Source organism: Pleurodeles waltl, chromosome 8 (assembly GCF_031143425.1).
Source record: "Pleurodeles waltl isolate 20211129_DDA chromosome 8, aPleWal1.hap1.20221129, whole genome shotgun sequence".
Classification (NCBI taxonomy): domain Eukaryota; kingdom Metazoa; phylum Chordata; class Amphibia; order Caudata; family Salamandridae; genus Pleurodeles; species Pleurodeles waltl.
In genome coordinates this window covers 1521030149-1521049425 of record NC_090447.1, presented here as the reverse complement: position 1 = coordinate 1521049425, position 19277 = coordinate 1521030149, and the positions used below count along the sequence as shown (strand labels likewise).

At 44.9% G+C, this 19277-nt stretch overlaps 1 protein-coding gene across 8 annotated transcripts in view; it reads left to right on the top strand.

Annotated features, from left to right (window-relative positions):
• LOC138248877 (gastrula zinc finger protein XlCGF57.1-like) overlaps positions 1-19277 on the top strand; it is a 79286-nt gene that overhangs the window by 11279 nt on the left and 48730 nt on the right. For 7 of the 8 annotated variants that reach the window (XM_069202851.1, XM_069202845.1, XM_069202852.1 and 4 more), the window contains 3 exons: positions 6135-6245; positions 10018-10128; positions 11396-11503. In XM_069202851.1, coding sequence (XP_069058952.1) covers positions 6135-6245; positions 10018-10128; positions 11396-11503 — 330 coding nt within the window. The remainder of the gene's footprint in view (positions 1-6134; positions 6246-10017; positions 10129-11395; positions 11504-19277) is intronic. The other variant, XM_069202846.1, reaches the window with a different exon arrangement.

The following is a 19277-nucleotide window of genomic DNA, read 5'->3' as shown; positions in this document are numbered from 1 at the left end:
TGCAGAATTATTAGGCAAGTTGTATTTTTGAGGATTAATTTTATTATTGAACAACAACCATGTTCTCAATGAACCCAAAAAACTCATTAATATCAAAGCTGAATATTTTTGGAAGTAGTTTTTAGTTTGTTTTTAGTTTTAGCTATGTTAGGGGGATATCTGTGTGTGCAGGTGACTATTACTGTGCATAATTATTAGGCAACTTAACAAAAAAAAATATATACCCATTTCAATTATTTATTATTACCAGTGAAACCAATATAACATCTCAACATTCACAAATATACATTTCTGACATTCAAAAACAAAACAAAAACAAATCAGTGACCAATATAGCCACCTTTCTTTGCAAGGACACTCAAAAGCCTGCCATCCATGGATTCTGTCAGTGTTTTGATCTGTTCACCATCAACATTGCGTGCAGCAGCAACCACAGCCTCCCAGACACTGTTCAGAGAGGTGTACTGTTTTCCCTCCTTGTAAATCTCACATTTGATGATGGACCACAGGTTCTCAATGGGGTTCAGATCAGGTGAACAAGGAGGCCATGTCATTAGATTTCCTTCTTTTATACCCTTTCTTGCCAGCCACGCTGTGGAGTACTTGGACGCGTGTGATGGAGCATTGTCCTGCATGAAAATCATGCTTTTCTTGAAGGATGCAGACTTCTTCCTGTACCACTGCTTGAAGAAGGTGTCTTCCAGGAACTGGCAGTAGGACTGGGAGTTGAGCTTGACTCCATCCTCAACCCGAAAAGGCCCCACAAGCTCATCTTTGATGATACCAGCCCAAACCAGTACTCCACCTCCACCTTGCTGGCGTCTGAGTGGGACTGGAGCTCTCTGCCCTTTACCAATCCAGCCACGGGCCCATCCATCTGGCCCATCAAGACTCACTCTCATTTCATCAGTCCATAAAACCTTAGAAAAATCAGTCTTGAGATATTTCTTGGCCCAGTCTTGACGTTTCAGCTTGTGTGTCTTGTTCAGTGGTGGTCGTCTTTCAGCCTTTCTTACCTTGGCCATGTCTCTGAGTATTGCACACCTTGTGCTTTTGGGCACTCCAGTGATGTTGCAGCTCTGAAATATGGCCAAACTGGTGGCAAGTGGCATCGTGGCAGCTGCACGCTTGACTTTTCTCAGTTCATGGGCAGTTATTTTGCGCCTTGGTTTTTCCACACGCTTCTTGCGACCCTGTTGACTATTTTGAATGAAACGCTTGATTGTTCGATGATCACGCTTCAGAAGCTTTGCAATTTTAAGAGTGCTGCATCCCTCTGCAAGATATCTCACTATTTTTGACTTTTCGGAGCCTGTCAAGTCCTTCTTTTGACCCATTTTGCCAAAGGAAAGGAAGTTGCCTAATAATTATGCACACCTGATATAGGGTGTTGATGTCATTAGACCACACCCCTTCTCATTACAGAGATGCACATCACCTAATATGCTTAATTGGTAGTAGGCTTTCGAGCCTATACAGCTTGGAGTAAGACAACATGCATAAAGAGGATGATGTGGTCAAAATACTCATTTGCCTAATAATTCTGCACTCCCTGTATAGCCTTAAACATCACAAAATATAGGAATGTAACATATTTAAACTATCCTTGACAAACCCCTTTTATTCTCTTTTAAGATGGATGACAGGGAAGGTTGGGCTACTGTAACTATATAGACTTCAGCAGTGTACGGGAGACAGTAGTCACGGTGCCTTTAAGGTGCCTTGATATCCAATCGTTATGCCCTGTAGGTTGCAGGTGACTTTTTTGACTTTTGTTGACAGGATTCTGGTGCTTAGACCTCTACCTTCTAAGGCTTTTTCCTCATTAAATGTGGTCCAAAACCACATTAAAAGTGGTACACTTGACGTCCTTTAGGGAGGAGAGTAATTTCAAAAAATTTCTGACAGAAAATAGTTATCTTTAAAAAATAAATTCCATCCCTTTTTACGAAGTGCCCAGAATGTTGCAGAAAAGTGACAGAACAAGACCCACACAGGATGTGTATCCTTTGTTTTCCAGATAGTCCTCACTGCAGAAGATGGCATCACTGCAGCACTCTTCCAGGCATACCTTGAGAGAGAGTAAGGAGATTTGCTGTATGGCTAAGTGGAGTGAAAAAGGCAAGATTCCCTGCCTGGAGAGAAATCTGAGGGGAGAGGAGAATTTGCCTCCTTTATGAGTGCCCATATCTCACCCTCTGAGGACTCTCGGAGGGCGGAGATTTAAAAAGAGAAAAGACATTGTGAGACACGACATCCACATTCAATGTGAGGTACATTGACATTGAGAAAATTTACACCACCTACTTGCTCACTGTTGAGAACTGGTTTGAAGTCCAGGATACACACTCCATCTAGAAGGAGACCGTTGACGTTGAGACATCAGTCAACATCGAGGCACACTTCAACATCGAGACTTACTTTGATGTCAAAACATCGTTCTGCTGTAGAGTGGTTTTGACAAATGAAAGCACACAGACTCCCCTACAGAATGAAATTCTGAGCACTTTTTAGCCTACTTTCCTTCTAGACTGGCTTCTCTAGTCATCATACCGGATTCAGCTTCTCCACAACCTGTGACACCACCACATTCTCCCCAAGCACCTGCAAAGTCTCCTCCTTCTTCGCCACAACCAACAATTCTAGTGATAATTCACACTGAAATTACACCAGCCTTGCCTGCTACTTTCTTTGAAGAAGAACCAACCAAAGAACAAATTCAGATCAATTCTGGATCTGAACAAAGCGAACAAGTGGATTTGTATGGAAAAAATCTGCATGTTGGCTCTGCATCAGATCTACCCTAAACTTTATCAAGGGGGTTGACTACGCTAAATAGATCTGCAAGATGCCTATTTCCATATTGCAATAGTCAAAAAGCATCGCACTTGCCTGAGGTTTGTGGTAGGAAGTGACCACTACCAATACAGTCATTCCTTTGAGTCTTAAGTCTGCACCTCAGACTTTTTCCATATGCATGGCGGTCATTGCAGCTCACTTCAGAGAGTTGAAGATATCTGTGTACCCATATCTAGACAATTGGTTAATCTGGGCTTTACTTATCAACATTACCAGATCATTATTGTCACCCTGATTTAATTGGGACCACATGCAAGTCACGAGAAATCCATCTCCATCCCAGAACAATTCCTACATCAACCTGGAGCAGTTTTTTTACAATACACATCAGTGTATACTTTGGAAGACAGATGATTATCTAGCCTTCAGAAATGTTGCATTCTGAAAAGAACAGCCTATTCAACAGCATGACAAATATCCTTCCTTCTAGGATCAATGACATCATGCATCTTCCTACCTCTGAAGGCACGGCTGAACATGAGACCTTTGCAGCATTGTCTGGAGGAACAGTGGAGCTAACTCTCAGGCAGATGGGAAGACAAAGTGATCCTAACAACTCCTGTGAAACAATCACTGAGGTGGTGGTGTCAGCCAGAAAATCTTCCCAAGTTAATGAGTTTCCATCAAGAAATCCTATCATAAGCCATAGTTACGGATGCCTCCCTAACGGGTTGGGGTACTCACATAGATTACCTTCAAATTCAAAGCTTTTGGTCCTGAAGGAAAAGACTACCAGAATTAAAAGTGCTACATCTTGGTTTGAAGGCTTTCTTTCTGTCTTTCATGACAAACTTCATCCTCTTTCAGACAGGCAGTACAATGAGCATACATTACCTGAACAAACAAGGAGGTACGAGATCTAGATTGCTGTCCCTGGAAGCACAAACAATCTGGAAATGTTTAATCTTCAGTGATCTCTGGATTACTGCGATCCGTCTACCAGGCATGGAAAATGCTCAAGCGGATCCAATTAAGAGAACCATGAATGCGTGTTAAACAATGCTGTTCTCCAACTGTGACTGGGGTTTCCCAAAAAATACTTCTTATACCTTTCCTCCAGGTCCCCTACTACCAGCAGTGATCATCAAGCTCACTCATTCGAATGCCAGAGTGATTCTCATCGCTCCAGAATGGCCTAGTCAATAGTGGTTCACAGATCTCCTCTACTTCTCAGAGCCACCACACAGGATGCTGCTGTGCAGACCGGACCGTCTTGACAAGTTTGAAGGCCAGATTTTGCACCCCAAACTGCAATCATTAAACTTGGCAGCCTGGCTCCTGAACTCCATACAATATTGAAATCACTCACGAGTACGTGGATATGTAGACAGAAGCTGGAAGACCATACATAGCAATGTCCTACTCCTTTAAGTGGAAGAGGTTCTGCATCTGGTGAACTCAGCACGGCTTTGATCTATCATCTTCCAAGAAGAAGCTGTTCTTCCATACTTGCTTCATTTTGGCCAAAGCTTGCAAAAAGCATAACCCACTGAAAATGTCCTTCACAATTTTTCTTTTAAAACTTTCTGTAGCCAACAATTTCCTGGATGGCATTAAGAACATCTACCCTCTTATCTGGAGACCATAGCCTTCGTAGGAGTTGTGTATTCTCTGTCATCCCATGGGTCCTTGTTTGAGCCAATACACACGTCTTCCCTGCAGCATCTGTCTTGGAAGGCTTCCTTTCGTATTGCTATAGCCTCTATACTCCGAGGGGATGAAATTCAAGTTGTGTCTTCTCACAAACCTTACAGAGTTTGACATTAATAGGCTAGTGATGTTGACTTACCCCAAAGGTTTTCCTAAAGTGGTTTCAGACTTTCATGTCAATCAGATTATTATTTTAACTGCATTCTTTCAAAACTCCTCTTCTCCCATCGAGTGATCTGTCTGCAGCCTTGATGCAAGGAGTGTGTTAAAATGTTATCTGCACTAGACTAAGGACCTGAAAAGGTCCAAACAATTATTTGTAAACTATGGTCTTTTACGAACAGGATTTGCCACATTGAAACAATCTTTACCTAGATGGATAGTCTTTTGCAGTACATTCTGTTACCAGAAAGTCAGCAAAGCCTTACCTGGAAAACTAACAGACCATTCGACCAGAGTTAAAGCTGCTACCCCTGCATTACTTACAAATATTACAATTCTTGAGATCTGCAAGGCAGCAACTTGGAGATCTGTTCACATCTTTATAAGACACAATTGTCTTGATTCAGACTTTCAGAAATCTTGTTGCTTAAATATCATACCTTGTTTCTCTCTTCCCTTGTGGCTTAGGGGGTGAACTAGATAGTCCACTTCCTGATTGTGATTATCGATGGGGATCCACTGGGTGAGAAGGAATAGTTTTCTTATCTGTAATTCTAGCTATCTCTCAGGGGAATCCGCATTAAAATCATAAGCAACTCTCCCGTCCACCCCAATGGAAGAAACCAAGTTTGTTTAATACTATTCTGTTACTGCATAAAAATGAACTGAGTCAACTGCCACCTACAGGTCATGATTGATGGAACACTGGAGGTCAAGGTGCCCTTAAAGACGCAGTGTCGTATTGTCTCACTTGCATTGCCTACGCTTATGCAGTTACATTGTCCTAGCCTTCCCTCTAAGCTTGCCACCACTAAGACAAATCTGGTTCCTCATTCTGCACAATGCAGTGTGGGCACCCGATAAAGCAAGATATGTAGATTCCCTCTTTGTTGTAATTATGGAACAGTGAAAGATTCATCCTTGTGTACTGTTAAAATGCACTCCTGCCCTTCAGTGCTGGCCAAAAAGTTGGAAGACCATTAAAGACATTTTCAGTATCAATGACTGCCTTCAGCCCAAGAAATCACATTCGTAGATTACGTCCCTTAAAGCATCTCTGTCGTCACAGACCTGTTCGACCGACTAATCAGAATAGCATTCAAATCTGCCCCTGCATGTTGAAAGCAATCCTCACACCAATAGTACCAACAGTGGTGGAGTGCAGTAGTATAGGAAATCGAGGGGGGACCATCTCCTCCTCTCTTGACTGTGAAGTCAGTGGATGTGTTAGAGAAAGTTGGGATGTGTAATCTCCCTATGTATGTTGGTGTCTGGCTATCATGATGTGCTGTATACTGAGGTGGATAAAATGAAGTGAACTGGGAGGGAACACGGCTGAAAAGCTCCTACTTTGAACTACAGTGAATCAGTGAATTTAATGAGGCTGTAAGGTGTCAGAGTACCAGGGCCGTCGCTCTAGTGGCTGACTGTGACATAACCTTTACTTTTCTCCATTAATACAGGAGATGAGCTCACTGTTGTGATGCTTTCAGACAACATTAAAGAAGAGGAAGAAGCCTATCCCATGGCTGATCAGGACCCAGAGGAAGTTAAAACCTTTCACCGGCCTGCGGGTAAGTTATAATGTTATACTCAAATTCACTGACATTTGAAATTTCTAGAAAGATAATTGACTTTTGTAATCACTTTGGACTGGCGCTGTCATTAGGTTAATAACAAATTATGGGTATTGCTGAGCTGACAGACAGAGAAACAATATAAATCTAATGCAGCCTTATAGCGCGCCGTAGCAGGCTAAAACAGTCACTGTGAAGGCCCACTCCAGATTCATTGGCCTGAGTCGAAGATGAAGGCCTATAATTAGAGAGTAGACATTTAATGCCAGAGTAGCCTGATGTGGCGACTTGTAAAGCTAGTAGAACATTCGGACCAATGAGAGCTGAATGTCCCAATGTAGTTTAAAAAATGTCTTTCAGGAGGAAAACACGATTTCAGACTCATTGTTGTGCCAAACCACCTAGGACTTTCACAGTTCCTATTGTGTTTGTCAAACAGTTGATTGCCTCTCGCATGGTCACACAGTTAACTGTCATACATGGACAGCAAGAACTGTAAAAGTGGGCAGTGGTCAGATCCTAATTCTTTCTTGACAACCTACTTTTGCTGTTTTTTGAAGAGCCAAGGGAGACACCAGATCTGAGGAGAATTCACCTGTGACCTCTTCCACAGCTCCAGTGACTCTTTCATCAGCAAAAAGAGAACCAAAGGCTTGCTGTGTGCCTCCAACACAACTTCTGCCTCTCTTTCCCCTGCAATCTACATAACTTGGCGAGTTAGGAGAGAGAGATAGAAGTTGTAAGATAGGATATTACATTGTTGTTAGCAATGGGCCTAAACCCGGTTTTATAGTACACTGCTAGTCCTTTTTCTATTCGCAGATACAATGACATTCACTAGAACATAATCCTTTGAATTAGAGGAGAGAAGACCTGCAGACAGCTACAAACTTTACCAGGTTAAGTGTAGCTTGAACAAAGGCCATGTTGACTTCGAGATGCACAGACTCCATCAGAAGGCCCAGTATGGCAGAGGTTAGAGAGAGGGATTGTCAGGGAGAACAAAGAATAGATGGAGAGAAGAAGGTGTGGAAGAATATATTGCAAACTCTAAGCCTGCCATCTGTAAGACCAATCTGGTCCCTGATTCTGCACAATGCATTGTGAGCACCATTTTGTAGATTTCCCCCCTTTGTTGTAATTATGGAACAGGGAAAGATTCATTCTTGTGCACTATTAAAACGCACTCTTGTCCTCCGCTGCTGGTCTAAGGTTTGGAAGATTGTTAATGACATTTTCAGTCTCAATGCCCAGGGTTCCCATGCTGAGATCACTTGCCTTAAAGCATCCCTGTCACCACAGACCTGTTCGACCCACTAGTCAGACTAGCCTTACAGTCTGTCCCCGAGTGCTGAAAAGAAGCATCAGACCTACTGCACAAATATAGTAAAATATAATATGGAGTATGCTAATATTGGAGACCTTCTGTCATTCAACTCTCAAACTGATGGTAATAATTAATCTCTGCATTTAAGACACAACTGAAGACCACTGGGTGTATGCCTTTTTATTTTTCATCTTCAAAAATTGCTTCAAGAAATACCACCTCTAAAAACTGGTTTATTAGAGATATATTATTTGTAAGATATAAGAACAACATACTTCCTATCATTCCTGTGTCACTGCTGCTTTGAATTATCCAAGTTCTATACTCTAATATTAGAATTTTGTTTCATCTGTATTCCTTCTCTGCTTTATTGGTTATGTGTGTCATATGTGATTTTAGGGGGTTGCCAAAGGGCAGTCCGGTTCTACCGGGCCACAGCTCTAGGGCTTGAGGACTTTTGTCTCTGGTGTCCTGAGGTTTGTCCTACTGTGGAGCTGCAAAGTGGGCATGTACACCTGCCACACTGAACTCTCAAGGAAGTGGCAGTGAGTAATCCAATCCAATCTCTCTAAGTGAGGTAGTTTGGGGGCAGAGATTCTGAACTCAAGCAGTCAGACAGTTGACTCAATAAGCACATTTCCAGCCTAGTGCTTTTTTAAGTTAAGAAGAAGTATTATATTCAAACCACTACTTAATACTATATGTAAGGAATTTGAAGCACAACAGGAAAAGTGTCAACAGTTGATATGGTGGTTAGTACACGGACAAACAGACTCTTTAGACTTAAGCGCAGGATCCCAATGGAGAAATGGAGCAACTTTCCTGAATTTTGTGGCTCATAGAGTCTGTACATTTTAACTTGTCAGTTCTCTTGAGTGGTCACAATAATATTAACAAAGTCCCTCCAAATTTTGTTAGTCCTGTTCTCTGTCAGTATTTTGTTCTTGCGTTTGCATTACCTGTGAGGAAGCTCACTCAGGATATCCAGGCTTGGATGTGCAGCCTTCCACTGCAAAGTGAGAGTAATCACAGTCGCAGGGCTCATTTATGGGCCCGCATCGGTCAGATGGAATCTGCAGTAGCACGGGATGAGACGGTGCAATGGGGCAGGTTCGACACTAGTTTTTGGATAATTCTTTCCCCCACGTCACAGTCCTTTGTATGCACCAAAGGCAAAGCCTGCACAGGCCCTCCAATCTTCCTCTCTGGCAGTCAATGGAAGGACACACTGGTGAGACTCAGGCTCATGTTGGCATATCTTAGGTCCGTGCAGAGGCCAGAAGACCTTTGGGCACTATGGGGCCATCTGCAAGCACACCCGTAAAGCAGTCCTCTTCTCCTGGGCCTCTCCAGTACAACAAGCAGGATTGAGGCGATGTCCCCTCACCTCCCAGTCAGTTGGCTTTCAGAGGTACCAGGCCAAGATCACAACATATCTCTGAGTACTCTGTGAAGTACCCATGTGCTTGGTCAGTGAAGAAGCTTGGAGCTCGAATTAAGTGTGAATGTTTGGCTTCCACCTTTATTCATGAGTTCCTCACAGGGGATATGGATCCACTGTTTAAAATACAGGAATAGGCTTGGTGTGGTTCCCTTTTACATTTCATATCCTGTCGGCAGTGCAAACAATCCTTGCGTAAGTCAGTTGCTCTCTAGGAGTGCTCGGGGAAGGATGTACCACAACCTCTGTCTTATGCCATGTCACATGAGGGAGGAACAGGTCGAAATTTGTCCCACTGGCTTCACCATTCACAGACTCGCACTCAATATTCTAGTGGACCTCTGGGCATTGTGCCCTCACTGGAACAAATAAAATGGCCTGTCAAATACTTTAGGTTAAAAAATGGTATGCAGCCACCATCGTTCTTAGTACATGTCCCAATTGACACAGTCTGCTTAGTGTCCACTAGCGGCTGCGCTTTTGGCTCCTTTCCTACCCTCGGAACAAGTGGCTGGATATTGTGGTCTAGGCCTCGGTGTACATGCAGGATTCTGTGTGTGATAGGGTCAAAAGAAAATCAGGATACCAGTGTTACACGCAGTTGGGGTTTTAAGGGCAGAAGTACATATTAGTTTACTATGCAGGGAACATTCCCTCAGAACAATGTGTCTATGTGTGTATGTGGTATTTATATAGTGTGGGCTCAGACAGAAGGCAGTGTTGCATTGTACAGAGGGAAAGTCAAAGATGCAAACAACGTGGGAATGGAGGAGCAACTGTGTTTTTAATGAGTGAAAGTGGACTATTATTGCATCACGATGTGATGTTAAGTAAAGAGTTATCTTCAGCTCTTCCATAAACTGGCGCAGGGTTGGGGCCGATTGTAATTATGAAATCATTGTATCTATTGCGAGAAGCGAGGCGGTGACCGCAGTGCGAGGTCACAGCTTCAGTTCCAGAGGCTGACAGTGAAATCACTCCTAATGTTTCCTTTAACACAGCAGAAGAGTTCACCATAGCAATGGCGTCAGATAGAATCAAAGAAGAGGGGGAAGACTATCCCGTGGCTGCCGAGAACCAAGGAGAAGTTATAAATGTTCACATCCCTTTCGGTAAATTACTTTTTTATGCTTAAAATCTCTAGAATGTGGGATCCTAAAAAGGAGTCCAGGGGATCAAAGGCACTTGGCCTCACTTTTGAGTGACCCTGTTCTTGGAATATAGGGCCAGATGTATCAAGCCTTTTTGCATTTACAAATGGTGCAAATGGCCGTTTGCGGATGCAAAAATGCCTTTCGTTATGTATGAAAGGCATTCGCAATACAAATTTAAGGAATCGCTAAAATAGCGATTCCTTAAATTTGCGAGCCCGTTTAGAGAATCGCAAATTGTGATTCTCTGAATAAGAAATTGCACATAAGGAATCCTTATTTGCGATTTCTAAACCACATGTATCAAGCAATTCCTTAATGCAATTTTGGCATTAAGGTATCGCAATTACCACCAAGTAAAACTCGGTGGTAACCATGTGCAAATTTTAAAAATGCATTTTTAAAATTGTCATGTAACGCACACATGCCCCTTTGGCATGTGTGCACCGTACATGTCCCGAAAAACTTTTTGAGGTGCAGCAGAGGGGGCCTTAGGCCCCAAGCACCCTGGAGTTTTGCATTTCCAAAACTGCGAATTTCAGGTAGGAATTCGCTATTTGGGAAATGCAAAAAAATTGCAAATATGGGCCTACAGGCCCATAGGTGCGAATGGGGGCTGTATTGCTATTTCCGATTCGGTAATAGCATTTGTGATTTTTTTAGGAATCGCTATTACCGAATCGCAAATATGATACATAGCATTTAGCAAATCAGAAATGGCGATTTCTTAAAATTTGCTATTACCGATTCGCAAAAGTCTATTTTGGTACATCTGGCCCATACTTCCTAATATTATAGTCTGGTATCTAGTGTGAATTAATGTTATACCTGCTCTGATATTATCTGCGGCCCACACCATCCACACCGAGCCAGAACCAACATTGTAGAGTTCTGAATTTCCAAGTCCTTCCAGCTGTTTAGTGGGAAAACCCCTTAAAGCAAGCAAGCATTTCACCCAGGGAAATCCTCCATGCGATGCCCTGTCTCAGCTCAGCCACCTCTTCCAGAATTTCACAGCATGACTGAACTCCATTACCAGTTACATCTGGAGAGTGGTCCGGGCCACAGGAACATCAGCACGAAGTAGAATGTGTGTTTAGACTCTTGTTGCGCTGCTGTTGGTATCAGTATAATGAAGTGAACAGGCAAGAACAGAGATCAAGGGCATCATCCCCGCCTCACATCCAGAGACTGACCGACTATGAAATCTTTGTTTTCATTAATACAGGCGAAGAGTTGTCCATAGCAACTAAATCAGACGACATCAAAGAAGAGGATACCTATCCCATGGTTGATCAGGATCCTGAAGAAGTAAAAAATATTTACAGCTGTGCAAGTAAGTCATATTCTTTATTACCTAGTCTTGTGTGAATGTGGGATCCATAAAAGGGTTCAAGAGGGATTGATGACCTTGGAGTGACTCTGTCATCATATTACTAACTCATCAGGGATAACGCTGATCTGACATAGAAAGACTATAAATCTAATAACGGGTCTAATCACACAGCAGCGACCAAAGGCCTTTCGTGGCATTGAGTTTAGCAGGACAGGAACCTTTCATTTAAGGGAGAGTGGATTGTACTACTGAATATTGACACATACAATATCGTGGCATACTAATATCGAGGACAGAATATCAAAGGACAAAATATAGAAAAGTAATGCAGACTGGAAATTAGATGGCTCCAAATACTAGCAGATATGGGCTAGCAAAAAAAGGGTCATGTAGCCTCTGTGGTATATAGTTTCTGTAATGCGGGTCAGATCAAGGAAGGAATATTTCGAAGAATATGTTGAGATCACAAAGCCTCCTACCACACTGTCAAACCAGGTTCCTCATTATGCACAGAGCATTGTAGATATCAGATAAGTTATGCATAGAAGACTTGTAGACTCTCCCTTGTTGGAACAGGGAAACAGTGACATATTTGTTCATAAATGAAGTATCAAAAAATACATCTATCGTCCAGGGCTGGTCTCTGGTTTGGAAGACTATTAAAAGCATTTTCAGTATCATAGAACGTCTTTAGCTCAAGTTTCTCTTTCTTAGATTATTTTCCTTAAAGCTCTTGTATCATCACAGACCTCTTCGACCTACTGGTAGGAATCACAGTAAATAGTACTACTGCACATTGACAACAAGCATCAAACCCACCACACAAATAGCGGTGCTAATATAGGAGACTTTAAATCAATCAGCGCTCAAACGTATGCCAACTTAAATATTGTCTACATTTGTAGACTACCATCCTCAAGCTGCAGGACTGCTATGAGCCTTCTTATGGGGTCTATAGCAGAGTCTACATGATCTGCTAGCCCAAGCCACTTTTAAAGTCTCATAGAACTGTGGGGAATCTGTATTTGGGCATAAACGTTCACTATAGTTATCGGGGAGTCCTGTGTGGTCACAGTCATAACAAGGTATCTGCCCTCTGGATCATATGAAGGGACTTCAAGTTTAATATCTTTTTTGTAATATTCACCACTATGCCTCTCTCATAAATACTGTAGGTGATAGCACATTCTTATCATTTTCTGCTTTTTATAGTTACCCAGACCCCTTATGTTCCATGATGAAACCTTAATAGCCCCCACCATAGCAGACAGTGGACTAGGAAACTTGGCTCAATAAATTGTACCTACTGGGGCTAATCCGGCCGTCTAGGACTAAGGTTGCCAACACCCAACCCAGAAGATGTAGAACTAGTGTATTCCAAACAGAACATACCCACCCCACCCACCTCCCACATTTAGCACCCCACTTCCAGTGAAAAATCCCTTTGGAACACCTCAGTCCCCCCAACTAAACAACATAGAGCTTTTAGTACAAGGGGCGGCCATGACCGACAATCCCCATGTCCCTGACAGTAGTACTTAAGAGCAATGTATATGTGTTGCCATGACCGTATAGTCAATCAAAATCTCTGTACCTCCATTATGAACAACAATATAGGAGCTCATGAATATAGTCACCGCTTTAGAAACATGGAGCCAACTCTCCGCAGTCAGAAGAAATAATCAATGGAGAAGGCATTGCACAGAAGGCATTGTAGACTCTGATAGGTGTCACCGTTAATTCTGTCTAATCCTCAGTCACTACGGGGCGAGAAGTATTCCCCTCCACTGAGTCATGTGGGAACCCCCATGCGGTGTTGGTCAGAACACCTAGTGTACTTAAAAATTGCCCTTGGCAAACCGCAGAGCCTCTTTATGGTTCAAGAATATTTGTCTACGGTCCTGATGCTGAACTTTCAACCGAATGGGATACAGTATTGTGCTATGTAAAGTTCTTTTCTCTGGGAATCTTCTTGGCATCCTATAAGGCTATCCCCGCTTCCTAAACCGCGATGGTGAAATCTGGAGAAAGCAATAGTGTAGGAAGTTGGCTCTGTATGCACTATTTCAAAGTAAGGAATAGTATGCACAGAGTCCAAGGGTTCCCCTTAGAGGTAAGATAGTGGCAAAAAGAGATAATACTAATGCTCTATTTTGTGGTAGTGTGGTCGAGCAGTAGGCTTATCAAAGGAGTAGTGTTAAGCATTTGTTGTACATACACAGGCAATAAATGAGGAACACACACTCAGAGACAAATCCAGCCAATAGGTTTTGTTATAGAAGAATATCTTTTCTTAGTTTATTTTAAGAACCACAGGTTCAAATTCTACATGTAATATCTCATTTGAAAGGTATTGCAGGTAAGTACTTTAGGAACTTTGAATCATTACATTAGCATGTATACTTTTTACATAAAACACAAATAGCTGTTTTAAAAGTGGACACTGCAATTTTCACAGTTCCTGGGGGAGGTAAAGTATTGTTAGTTTTAACAGGTAAGTAAGTCACTTACAGGTTTCAGTTTTTGGTCCAAGGTAGCCCACCGTTGGGGGTTCAGAGCAACCACAAAGTTATCACACCAGCAGCTCCGGGCCGGTCAGGTGCAAAGGTCAAAGAGGTGCCCAAAACGCATAGGCTTCAATGGAGAGAAGGGGGTGCCCCGGTTCCAGTCTGCCAGCAGGTAAGTACCCGCGTCTTCGGAGGGCAGACCAGGGGGGTTTTGTAGGGCACCGGGGGGGACACGAGTCAGCACAAAAAGTACACCCTCAGCAGCGCGGGGGCGGCGGGGTGCAGTGTGTAAACACGCGTCGGGTTTGTAATGGTTTTCAATGGGAGACCAAGGGGTCTCTTCAGCGGTGCAGGCAGGCAAGGGGGGGGGGGCTCCTCGGGTAGCCACCACCTGGGCAAGGGAGAGGGCCTTCTGGGGGTCACTCCTGCACAGGAGTTCCGTTCCTTCAGGTGCTGGGGGCTGCGGGTGCAGGGTCTTTTCCAGCCGTCGGGAAATGGAGTTCAGGCAGTAGCGGTCAGGGGGAGCCTCGGGATTCCCTCTGCAGGCGTCGCTGTGGGGGGGTCAGGGGGGACAACTTTGGTTACTCACAGTCTTGGAGTCGCCGGAGGGTCCTCCCTGAGGTGTTGGTTCTCCACCAGTCGAGTCGGGGTCGCCGGGTGCAGTGTTGCAAGTCTCACGCTTCTTGCGGGGAGTTGCAGGGGTCTTTAAATCTGCTCCTTGAAACAAAGTTGCAGTTCTTTTGGAGCAGTGCCGCGGTCCTCGGGAGTTTCTTGTCTTTCTTGAAGCAGGGCAGTCCTCAGAGGATTCAGAGGTCGCTGGTCCCTTGGAAAGCGTCGCTGGAGCAGGGTTCTTTGGAAGGCAGGAGACAGGCCGGCAAGTCTGGGGCCAAAGCAGTTGGTGTCTTCTGTTCTTCCTCTGCAGGGGTTTTTCAGCTCAGCAGTCCTCTTCTTCTTGTAGTTTCAGGAATCTAAATTCTTAGGTTCAGGGGAGCCCTTAAATACTAAATTTAAGGGCGTGTTTAGGTCTGGGGGGTTAGTAGCCAATGGCTACTAGCCCTGAGGGTGAGTACACCCTCTTTGTGCCTCCTCCCAAGGGGAGGGGGTCACATCCCTAATCCTATTGGGGGAATCCTCCATCTGCAAGATGGAGGATTTCTAAAAGTTAGTCACTTCAGCTCAGGACACCTTAGGGGCTGTCCTGACTGGCCAGTGACTCCTCCTTGTTGTTCTCATTATTTTCTCCGGCCTTTCCGCCAAAAGTGGGGGCCGTGGCCGGAGGGGGCGGGCAACTCCACTAGCTGGAGTGTCCTGCGGTGCTGGAACAAAGGGGTGAGCCTTTGAGGCTCACCGCCAGGTGTTACAGCTCCCGCCTGAGGGAGGTGTTAGCATCTCCACCCAGTGCAGGCTTTGTTACTGGCCTCAGAGTGACAAAGGCACTCTCCCCATGGGGCCAGCAACATGTCTCTAGTGTGGCAGGCTGCTGGAACCAGTCAGCCTACACAGATAGTTGGATACAGTTTCAGAGGGCACCTCTAAGGTGCCCTCTGGGGTGTGTTTCACAATAAAATGTACACTGGCATCAGTGTGCATTTATTGTGCTGAGAAGTTTGATACCAAACTTCCCAGTTTTCAGTGTAGCCATTATGGTGCTGTGGAGTTCGTGTTTGACAGACTCCCAGACCATATACTCTTATGGCTACCCTGCACTTACAATGTCTAAGGTTTGGCTTAGACACTGTAGGGGCACAGTGCTCATGCACTGGTGCCCTCACCTATGGTATAGTGCACCCTGCCTTAGGGCTGTAAGGCCTGCTAGAGGGGTGACTTATCTATACTTGAATAGGCAGGGAGAGGCTGGCATGGCACCCTGAGGGGAGTGCCATGTTGACTTACTCCTTTTGTTCTCACTAGCACACACAAGCTGGTAAGCAGTGTGTCTGTGCTGAGTGAGGGGTCTCCAGGGTGGCATAAGACATGCTGCAGCCCTTAGAGACCTTCCCTGGCATCAGGGCCCTTGGTACCAGAGGTACCAGTTACAAGGGACTTATCTGGATGCCAGGGTGTGCCAATTGTGGATACAAAAGTACAGGTTAGGGAAAGAACACTGGTGCTGGGGCCTGGTTAGCAGGCCTCAGCACACTTTCAATTCAAAACATAGCATCAGCAAAGGCAAAAAGTCAGGGGGTAACCATGCTAAGGAGAGAGTCTTCATTTTCTAAGTGGAAGAACCTGGAAAGGCCATCTGCATTGGCATGGGCAGTCCCAGGTCTGTGTTCCACTATAAAGTCCATTCCCTGTAGGGAGATGGACCACCTCAACAGTTTTGGATTTTCACCTTTCATTTGCATCAGCCATCTGAGAGTTCTGTGGTCGGTTTGAACTACAAAGTGAGTACCAAAGAGGTATGGTCTCAGCTTTTTCAGGGACCAAACCACAGCAAAGGCCTCCCTCTCAATGGCACTCCAACGCTGCTCCCTGGGGAGTAACCTCCTGCTAATGAAAGCAACAGGCTGGTCAAGGCCATCATCATTTGTTTGGGACAAAACTGCCCCTATCCCATGTTCAGAGGCATCTGTTTGCACAAAGAATTGCTTGGAGTAATCTGGAGCTTTTAGAACTGGTGCTGAGCACATAGCTTGTTTCAGGGTGTCAAAGGCCTGTTGGCATTCTACAGTCCAGTGTACTTTCTTGGGCATTTTCTTGGAGGTCAATTCTGTGAGGGCTGTCACAATGGATCCATATCCCTTCACAAACCTCCTATAGTACCCAGTCAAGCCAAGGAATGCCCTGACTTGAGTCTGGGTTTTTGGAGCTACCCAGTCCAGAATAGTCTGGATCTTAGGCTGGAGTGGCTGAACTTGGCCTCCACCTACAAGGTGTCCCAAGTAAACCACAGTTCCCTGCCCTATCTGGCATTTGGATGCCTTGATAGAGAGGCCTGCAGATTGCAGAGCCTTCAAAACCTTCTTCAGGTGGATCAGGTGATCCTGCCAGGTGGAACTAAAGACAGCAATATCATCAAGATAAGCTGCACTAAAGGATTCCAATCCAGCAAGGACTTGATTCACCAACCTTTGGAAGGTGGCAGGGGCATTCTTTAAACCAAAGGGCATAACAGTGAACTGATAATGCCCATCAGGTGTGGAGAATGCTGTTTTCTCTTTTGCTCCAGGTGCCATTTTGATTTGCCAGTACCCTGCAGTTAAGTCAAAGGTACTTAAGATTTTGGCAGCACCTAACTTGTCAATCAGCTCGTCAGCTCTAGGTATGGGATGGGCATCTGTCTTGGTGACAGAATTGAGACCTCTGTAGTCCACACAAAACCTCATCTCTCTCTTTCCATCTTTGGTGTGAGGTTTGGGGACTAAGACCACTGGGCTAGCCCAGGGGCTGTCAGAGTGCTCAATTACTCCCAACTCCAGCATCTTGTGGACTTCCACCTTGATGTTTCCTTACCTTGGTCAGACTGTCTGAAAATTTTGTTTTTGACAGGCATGCTGTCTCCTGTGTCCACATCATGGGTACACAGGTGTGTCTGACCAGGGGTTAAGGAGAAGAGCTCAGCAAACTGTTGCAGGACCTTCCTACAGTCAGATTGCTGTTGGTCAGAGAGGGTGTCTGAATAGATCACTCCATCTACTGAGCCACCTTTAGGGTCTGATGAGAGGAGATCAGGGAGAGGCTCACTCTCAGCTTCCTGGTCCTCATCTGTTACCATCAACAGATTTACATCAGCCCTATCATGGAAGAGTTTTAGGCGGTTTACATGGATCACCCTCTTGGGGCTCCTGCTTGTGCCTAGGTCCACCAGGTAGGTGACCTGACTCTTCTTTTCCAGGATCGGGTACGGGCCACTCCATCTGTCCTGAAGTGCCCTGGGAGCCACAGGCTCCAAAACCCAAACTTTCTGCCCTGGTTGGAATTCAACCATTGCAGCCTTTTGGTCATACCAAAACTTCTGGAGCTGTTGGCTGGCCTCAAGGTTTTTACTTGCCTTTTCCATGTACTCTGCCATTCTTGAGCGAAGGCCAAGTACATAGTCCACTATGTCTTGTTTAGGCTCATGAAGAGGTCTCTCCCAGCCTTCTTTAACAAGAGCAAGTGGTCCCCTTACAGGGTGGCCAAACAGAAGTTCAAAGGGTGAGAACCCTACTCCCTTCTGAGGCACCTCTCTGTAAGTGAAAAGCAGACATGGCAAGAGGACATCCCATCTCCTTTTGAGTTTTTCTGGGAGCCCCATGATCATGCCCTTTAATGTCTTGTTGAATCTCTCAACAAGGCCATTAGTTTGTGGATGATATGGTGTAGTGAATTTATAAGTCACTCCACACTCATTCCACATGTGTTTTAGGTATGCTGACATGAAGTTGGTACCTCTGTCAGACACCACCTCCTTAGGGAAGCCCACTCTGGTAAAGATACCAATGAGGGCCTTGGCTACTGCAGGGGCAGTAGTTGACCTAAGGGGAATAGCTTCAGGATACCTAGTAGCATGATCCACTACTACTAGGATGTACATATTTCCTGAGGCTGTGGGAGGTTCTAGTGGACCAACTATGTCCACACCTACTCTTTCAAAGGGGACCCCCACCACTGGAAGTGGAATGAGGGGGGCCTTTGGATGCCCACCTGTCTTACCACTGGCTTGACAGGTGGGGCAGGAGAGGCAAAACTCCTTAACCTTCTGGGACATATTGGGCCAGTAGAAGTGGTTGACTAACCTCTCCCACGTCTTGGTTTGTCCCAAATGCCCAGCAAGGGGAATATCATGGGCTAAGGTCAGAATAAACTCTCTGAAACCCTGAGGCACTACCACTCTCCTAGTGGCACCAGGTTTGGGATCTCTTGCCTCAGTGTACAGGAGTCCATCTTCCCAATAGACCCTATGTGTTCCATTTTTCTTGCCTTTGGACTCTTCAGCAGCTTGCTGCCTAAGGCCTTCAAGAGAGGGACACGTTTCTTGCCCCTTACACAACTCTTCCCTTGAGGGTCCCTCTGGGCCCAAGAGCTCAACCTGATAAGGTTCCAGCTCCATAGGCTCAGTTCCCTCAGAGGGCAGAACTTCTTCCTGAGAAGAGAGGTTCTCTTTTTCTTGTTGTGTTGCAGCTGGTTTCCCAGCTGACTTTCCTTTTCTCTTGGTAGGCTGGGCCTTTCTTCCAGACTCCAGCTCTACTTTTTCACCCTGTGCCTTGCACTGTGCCCTTGTCTTGACACACACCAGTTCAGGGATACCCAGCATGGCTGCATGGGTTTTCAGTTCTACCTCA